Consider the following 8749-nt stretch of genomic DNA (forward strand, 5'->3'; position numbering starts at 1 on the left):
TTTTGTTAATACAGATCATGCTACTTTTAACTGAGAGAAATATGATTTCATAGTTAACAAACCACGGCTTTAATGAATAATTTCCAAGGAGCTGTGACATGTTTATTCGAAATGAGATCTTATTTCCCCCCAGCTGTGAAGAATATTAAGATCCTATTTTCCCAAGGTAGGAAGAATATGGTCGGGGTGAAATAAGGTCCCAGAAGCCCATGGCAACACCCTTGCGTAACGAGAGTGATTAATACAATGATCTAGTAACATTTTTCACAATCGTTGTAAACAAATCTACATGTATTTTATATTCCAGCAAGAGCCTGCCCGATCGGTGATGGAGTTGATGAATCGGATTCCTTACGTGCGGCCTGGGAACGGCTTTGTGCCGAACTTCCCGCTCACGTGGAAGATTGACGTCAACGGCAAAAAACAACATCCAATGTTCACATATCTCAAGGTCAGAATTTGGCTTTTTATGTATGTTTGGTGTTACAATGCAAGGGCCTTTTAAAATAGTTTTAGACGTAGTCTATAAACTAAATGTGATCCTGCCCAAAATGTGTGGACTTAATAAAGTGTTTATTTAGGGCGCCAAGTTTATCTTGTCTATTGTAACAAGAACAGTGTTAATACAAGAAGGTTGAGGACTTCATAAAATAGTAAATGTTTTATTTTCGGACGCCAAGTTCACATTGTCTTTTGTTACAAGAACACTGTTAATACATAACAATCTCGGAGTTTGCATTGTACACGACAATCAAAAATAAAAATGAAATATTCTCACCGATTGCTGACATTCCAATCACATTAGCTAACTACTTTGAAGTTCCCCTTTTCTGACATACTATTTTGGTCAAAAGTCGCACCTCTATATCGGCATTTCTGTCGGCTTAACGTGTTCTGGATCCATATGCTCCATCATAAATCATAAGTCCCACTTTTGTACATTGCCGTAGTTGTATCTTTCCAGTCGCTGTGTCCGGCCACCACTCGAAGGATCGTAACGCCGGCGTTCTACAGCCCAGTGTTCATGGAGGATATCCGCTGGAACTATGAAAAGTTCCTTATCGGTCCCGATGGCAGTCCCATTTACCGGTACTCCCCGGATATAGAACCGGCCACGGACGCCCAGATGCACGCTGACATCGGGGCTGAACTCGCTAAAATGAAGAGTGGCCATAATCCAGGCGCTGGTCAAGGCTTTGTGGGATAAAAACACGAACACAAATCACAGTTCGAGAAATAAAAGTCAAAAGTTCGACTTGTACATTACAAACAAAAAAAATATTTTAATGCTTTTTAAGACATTTAATTTTTCATTTTATCATAATCGCGATAAACTATTTTATATTTTGTAAATAAATTAAGTATGTTGGCTAAATTTGAAATGTGACTTACGCTTGTTATTCTCAAACATTTTTGAAAATTAGACCCAGATTCAAATCAAACATTTTAGCTTTTATGCCCCTGTTTATTACCCATTTTACATATTTTTTCTCATTGTTGTCTATGTTACATTTTTTACCTTCGATTATTTTAAATTTATTGATTTTTTTTATTTAAATTATTATTTTTTTGTGAGTTGTTGTTTAGTCTCCATGATTTGGCGGGCACAAACAGTTACACTGTGGACCGGCGATGATGTGTTCAACTAGACTCGGGTTTAGTGCATTCAGCTCGACTCTGGGCGGACATGACTAGTTTGCACAATAAACCCATATTGAATAATGGATTGTGTTCCTTTGTTACTTGTTGCGTGATTGGTTGATTGAGATTATCATGTGATGTTATCAATGTACTCTTACCAGGTCAAAATATCCACTACTTTTGTTAAGTCAAGGTGGCCTTGTCGGTCTTCTAGTTGTTTTTGAATTTACCGGTTTGGGTTCGCAACCCACTAAAACGAAAATTCTTTTCTACACTATAACTTTTTTTTTCGGCAATTTATATATTATGGAGTAAAATAATGTTCAAATAAATGTTTTCAGATGCATTACCGGGAAAACTAATATTGGTAATAACATGAGCAAGTACCTTTAAGTCATTGTCAAGGACATGAAAGGTATAAATTCTGTATGATTCTACATTTATTCTAGAACGAACTTCCCAGGGGAAGGTCGAAATCTACAATAAACAACAACAATTATATTAAAACAAACAAAATTAGCTACAGAAAAACATAATTACAAAGGCAGACTCTATTACAAAATTATAATGCCTTATTTTCCTTGAATAACTTACATCTGGACGACTATAAAAATGCAGATAATGCCTAGAAACATGTGAGAAAAAGCTTTGGAAATTTAAATATCTTCATTATAAAACATATAAATGAAGTATGCCTATATGATAAAGCAAACAGTAACAATAGTTCAAATGAAAACCAGAAATTTACAAGGATGAACCCTGCATACAAACAAACATGAAAACATACATAATAACAGAAAATGTAAAAAATATAAAGAAAATGATTTATCAAATATGAATAGATTCATTTAAAGATGCACCTATGCTCCCAAGATTTACCACAATTAATGATTTTGTTTTAATATTCCAAAAAGTATGAATAAATGTCAAAAAACAATGGTTCCTATGAAGAATACCGAGTGGAATTTCAAAGAAATAAGCATTAAACACGGTATTTCTACCTCATAAATATATAGAAGACAACAGTAAATAGTTTAGCATTCACCAATCGTTTAATATTTTTGCACTTCTGCTATTAAATACACGGTTATAATCTTGTTATCAGTAATTAATATTTTCCATAAATGCATTAGTTAGTAGGAAGTTAAAGGTTTATCAGTCAAAATTAATGTTTGATATACATGTGTATGTATTGATTTTGAATAAGAGTGTCACTTCAAATAGAAACTTACTCTGGAGGTAACCAAAAATATCCTAAATTCTGAAGAATATCAACAGCTTTCTTTAATTATTTTCCATTTGCAACAATGGCCCAATTCTATATATGGGAGATAAACTTGCAGTGCTAAATAACACTCTGATTGGATTATTTGCCCTTTACATGATAACACAATTCTGATATTTATTTCAAACAATATTTCAAAATTTAAAACATTATCGAAATTCCATTACATGAAGTAATTGAAAAATAAGGAAATACATGGTTGCTGAATACAGCTGGATACTACTGGTAATTACTGAAAAACGTTTTTGTAGAGTAAACGGGCTCTCGTAGAGTGTTGATGTAATTGGTGAAGATAATTAGTATTTACTTAGAAGAATGGTTTGAGAATGGTTTGATGAGACCCAATGTCGAAACAATTTAGTTTGCGTGAGTACAAACTAATAGTCTTCAACGTTTTAGTGATCTATAACGTTTTGTGTAAGAGGCTACTGTTTATTTATACCGCCTCATCTGATTAAAATCAATAACAATTCAATTTAACCTGACGCAATAAACAGTATGCCTAAAAGAACTATTCGCTATGACATACAGAATGGAATAAAACAGAAATCCCGATTTAACACCTACGTAAATCCGTGATTAGTGAATTTGAATAAAGCGAAATCTGGACCCCCCCCCCCCCCGCCCCCCGCCCCCTATTTAGTAAAGGACCTCAGTCATTACGTTAATAATCTTAAATCTGCAGGTTTACAAATTACAAATGTCAACAACTTTATTCCTTTTAGCGTACTTTGTGTCCATTGCGTGAGTACAAACTAATAGTCTTCCACATTTTAGTGATCTATACTGTATTGTGTAAGAGGCTACTGTTTATTTATACCGCCTCATCTGATTAAAATCAATAACAATTCAATTTAACCTGACGCAATAAACAGTATGCCTAAAAGAACTATTCGCTATGACATACAGAATGGAATCTATCAGCAGGTATTTACAGAATTCCCGATTTAACACCTACGTAAATCCGTGTTAAATAAAGCGAAATCTGCCCCCCTTTAGTAAAGGACCTCAGTCATTACGTTGATAATCTTAAATCTGTAGGTTAACAAATTAAAAATGTCAACAATTTGATTCCTTTTACCTTACTTTGTGTCTATTCTTTATATTGACTTATGCTAATTTCACAAAACATTTAGCATTCACATAATTTAAATTAATGCCTTAAGGTAGCACAACCCTAATGGACATCATTTTAAACTATGATCAGCTTGATTGTTTCTTAATGTGTATCATTTCATGGATTCAAAAACATTTTTTTACATCATTTCGGTAATAATTTGGTATCAGAGTAACAAGAAATATATTTGCTTTCAGAAATAATACAATATTGATCATATCATCATACTTTACAGAAATAGCCATATTGTATTTCATTTTTAACATACTGTTTTGACCGCCTAAAATTGGAACATCGAAGTTAAAAAGCAAAATCAACCAGTTTTAGAAATACTCATGACCTGTTCTTTATTTATAATTATCTTTCATCTTTTGGGAACATTATGTCAAAAAATCAAAATGTTTTACCGTCTCATTTAAAAGAAAATAGAGTTTGTAATTCCCAACCCCCCATTTCAGCCGTGCCTGCAAGTTATAAAATTTTAAAAGAAGCTAATATTTATGTTTAGAAATGTATTTAATTACTTTAAATGAAAATACGATACTAACTTCTGTAAAAAATTTAAGCTAATAATTACAAAGAAGAAGAAAAATATGTGCTTCTGTCTGGATTCGAACCACTGCCTTTAAACCCTAAACAGATTTGTAGGCCTGTGCATAGCAATATCGGCTAAAGCATTAAGATTGAAGAGTTTCATGTGGAGGTTTTTATTAGGGGTGTGCTACCTTAAATCGACCCAGATCTTCATTGAAAAGGACCTGGGTTTCCATTGCACCATTTCTCCAGTAAGAGTGATGGCGCAAATGTATGTCTATTTTATAAATTGATTTTTTTTTACTGAGACTTCTTCTCTATGTTATCAGACATTTTGCTTTAACTGCGTTATTATACTGACGTGACTGGGCCCACATTTGATCGAAATGCAACGTAACACAGTCTACGGCATTGTACTTTTTGTTCATGTCATGGCATTTTTTTCAAATAAAGTCTTCTTTGTAATGTATTCTTAGTTCAAATAACTAAGGCCAAACAAATCTTTTGTTTGTCAAACATCCCGCTTTCATTTTAATTTGTTGCTTATGTTCAAGGAGTCTTCATACATTTCCAGCCAAAAACAAAGTAAAAAGTATATTTGAAAATATCTTTACGATAATACTTACATTTTCTGCAATCAATGATAAATTTAAATTCCAGACATTCGTTTCTTGTTAAAACTTACCTTAATTCATTCAACACCTTAAGGATCCCGACCCACATGTAAGCCAGTTCTCTGAAATCTTCATTCACATTTATGTTGTCAATAATACAAATTGAACATGCTTTGTCGAACTCATATTTGTAAAATCGATGTAACGCCTTAAATCCGATTTGTCGATAAATCCCATACAAACATATCCAGTTAATAAATGAACAAGTCGTCATAATTTTGTCAGTATACGGGGTTTTAACGCTTCGAGTCGACATAAAATAAGGCGAAAATGCTAAGTTATCACATCATGTCGACGTGTACACTTATTAACAAGATAACTCGAAATGATGATTGCGACATGTGATGTTATAACTCGCAAGTCGACATAAAACAGTCGACGTTCTACATGATGACATGATTGGAATAAACACTTCCATAATTATGTGCCATATGGGAAAATAGGTTTAATTTTCAAATGTATAACTATAGTATCTTGAAGTTGGAGTTTTAAATGAGAAAAGAAGCATAATAGCGCAAAGTTGAATAAAAATATAAACAGCCCCTGAAGAAGAAAGAAAATCCTTAAATGACTGTGAATGGCATTTAAAACAGATAACTTAAACAAATATTATGAAGTTCATAATGTCATAATACGCAGTTTTAAATCATCAGAGTGGTCCTTATTCGAGCAATTAATATTATATGTGAGTATATGAATTACTGAACCAAGGCAATATTACAATTTGTTTAAAACAACAAGGTCGTGAAATGTATATCCATTTCCTTTCAACTGGAGCAGTATGGCAAAACAACTCCCACGCTCTCATTTCTTAAAAAGTGTTTCCGAGAAACTAAATATTAATATTACTTTGCCGTGACATCTAAATGCTTATGACTTCGAATACATGTATATCGTGAAACGATACTTTCCTTATTTCACTGTAAAACAAAACAAAACAAAATCGATAGTAAAATAATATTGTCTGATTTACTCTTAATAAGCACCTTTCTTCCGATGAAGTTGTCCATACAGACAAAACTAGTGTGTCTTGTATGTCAATTCGAAATATCAGCTCGTATGTACCGCTGCAGAATACATGTGACAATTGACAATATTAATGCGAAAAAACTAAAGAAACAAGCTCAGTAGCAAACTGTTTAAATACAAACCCGGTTTAATGGCACTGGGTAAACGCCAAAGACATAGAACATAAAAACAAAAAAATCACAAACAAGAAACCTTTACTACCATTAAATAATTGTTCAAAAATCACAATGGTCAAAATACTAATTTTGAAGGCTCCAATAACGGTGTCGAAATTACTTTGTATGTGTATTTGTTGTAATATAAATGTAATTGTCTAATAGATGTTGAACAAATTCATTTCATTTATTTTCACATTTTCACCTTAATCAGCGTTTCAACAACAGTGCATCATTGTAAAACAATCTTGAATTATTTATCTTAATCTTTTATTTCACAGGCTAACTTAATATCAATATATTCACACCTCAACTTCCATTCCCATGAATGAACTGCCTTTCGGCAATTGCGTTTATCAATCGATGAGCGCAACATCTTCGGATATGTTCGGATCGCAATTCATCGCATAACAATATAAATGAACATTTTTAATCTTGTAATTGTTTGTATTGTATCAGCAGGTGCCATAAAATATAAATTAACATTTTAGAAAGTGTTAAATAACGATATGTGAAATGTATCGTTGCCATAAGTGTTTCACTTTTACGTTTAAAAGTGATTTCAAGTGGTTTATCTTTTCCCGCGTTATCGTGATGTCATTTAATAAAACGTTTCCGGTTACAGTCGGGTCGTTCTATTTACAGAATGGGTTAGAAAGGATTACTGAAATGTTTTCTTAAATGAAATAAAGTATTTTTAAAACAATTCTTCAATTAAATAATGCACTATTGGTGTAAATATAAGAAATGATGTCATTATCGGGGATGTGAACGAAATTGGGCTGGTCAAAGTACGCGTGGAGTCCTTGAGTTCATACCCCGATAATGACATCAATCCCGCAATTTATGCCTTAAATGAAAGAAGAATTGTGTTTTACCCCATATTTATAGAAAGGAAGTTTAATATTTTCACAACAAGGTGTAAATTGTATTGTCAAGATATGTGTATTCAGTTATCTACCTGATTTTGCACTCTAAGTTTCGGTATGATAATGAAAACAGCGGACAGGAACATTACAAATTATTTGCGTCTACTTTTATCTTTGTTAACAGGAAAGAAATTGTTTACATTATTGTACTTATAACAAAAGTAAGGAAGATATAAAATATACAAAATATTTAAAACGGATTGTAAACATAACTTGCAATAAAATAATCTGCAAACACGGTTTTTCTTTGTAACACTTTGTCACTCTATTCCAAGATGTCTCCAAAAACAACAAGGCATGTTTAACTTGTTATGTTATAGTAATGCTATACGCTTATTTACTTATTTCCTGCGAAGTTTCATCTCCGTCGCCGACATCGAAATATAGTAGCCTGCCCATTGTTGCCACACCAAGCCTTTTGCGTACGCCGTGTTTCCGTAATCGCCATTCAGATTTGAATAATGACAGCCGCGGTACCACCATGCACCAATGAATTCTGTTGCGCAGTTCCTACCGTCTGCATCATTATCTCTGTCCTTGGTTGAAAATGGAAGATTATTGTGATACAATAATGAATCCCCTGCGTTGCCGTGGTAACCGTCGATAAAGAGGGCAAATTTGGTTTTAGCACTCCCGAGCGAAAATACGTGATATGCAGCATAACGCCTTTCACCGGTTGTCGGGTGTGTGAGATCGATCCTTAATTCATACCATCCCTGTGATGAGACTAAAGCAATGTTCTGGTTTCCAAGCCAGAAGTTTTCATTCAGATTCCCAAATCCTAGTAAGTAGTCGTTCCAAGTTTTGTAAAAATTTGTGTGGCCGTTGATTCTTCGCTGGAAAACCGTCCATCCACCGTTATCTGTGTCCATGTCGCACCTAGCATCGAAACCAATCGAGCCTTCAGGGAATATTTTGTAAACACCCGTGACGTTCACTCCTCTCTCAAGTAAATCCGTACAGTCCCTTGGGCTGCATTTCGTTACGGCACATTGGCTTGACACATTGTTATAGGACTGTGAAACATGAACCAGAGCAGACAGCACTGCCACGAGTATATTCGTTCCTTTCATGTTCAGCAAACTTTATCAAACCTATTCTCACAAGCTTCCGTGTTGAAATGAGCGGTACGGAATGTCGTTTAAAGATTTTAGTAACCATGCTGTTTACCTAGGTAAACCAGTATATGTTGATTTTTCTGTACATGAAAAAAGGTCATTGCGAGCATATGAACTATAAGTTTGTAGTATTTTACTTGTGTTGATTTTTGGTGAAACTTGCATTATTAAATTGTACTTAGCACCTTTTACAAGCCATTATCATTCCACAATTTTAAAGCATATAAATACATGACCACTTCTGTCAAGTTGAAAGTAGTTTAGAAC

At 33.7% G+C, this 8749-nt stretch overlaps 1 protein-coding gene across 1 annotated transcript; it reads right to left on the minus strand.

The window, feature by feature from the left end:
• Positions 1-5819: 5819 nt before the first annotated feature.
• Positions 5820-8470, minus strand: LOC128241510 (fibrinogen-like protein A). Its single transcript, XM_052958472.1, has one exon. The coding sequence runs from the start codon at positions 8435-8437 to the stop codon at positions 7706-7708; it is 732 nt and encodes a 243-aa protein (XP_052814432.1). The 5' UTR covers positions 8438-8470; the 3' UTR covers positions 5820-7705.
• Between the last annotated feature and the right edge of the window lie 279 nt (positions 8471-8749).

The sequence above is a fragment of the Mya arenaria genome, chromosome 7 (genome assembly GCF_026914265.1).
Source record: "Mya arenaria isolate MELC-2E11 chromosome 7, ASM2691426v1".
Lineage (NCBI taxonomy): Eukaryota > Metazoa > Mollusca > Bivalvia > Myida > Myidae > Mya > Mya arenaria.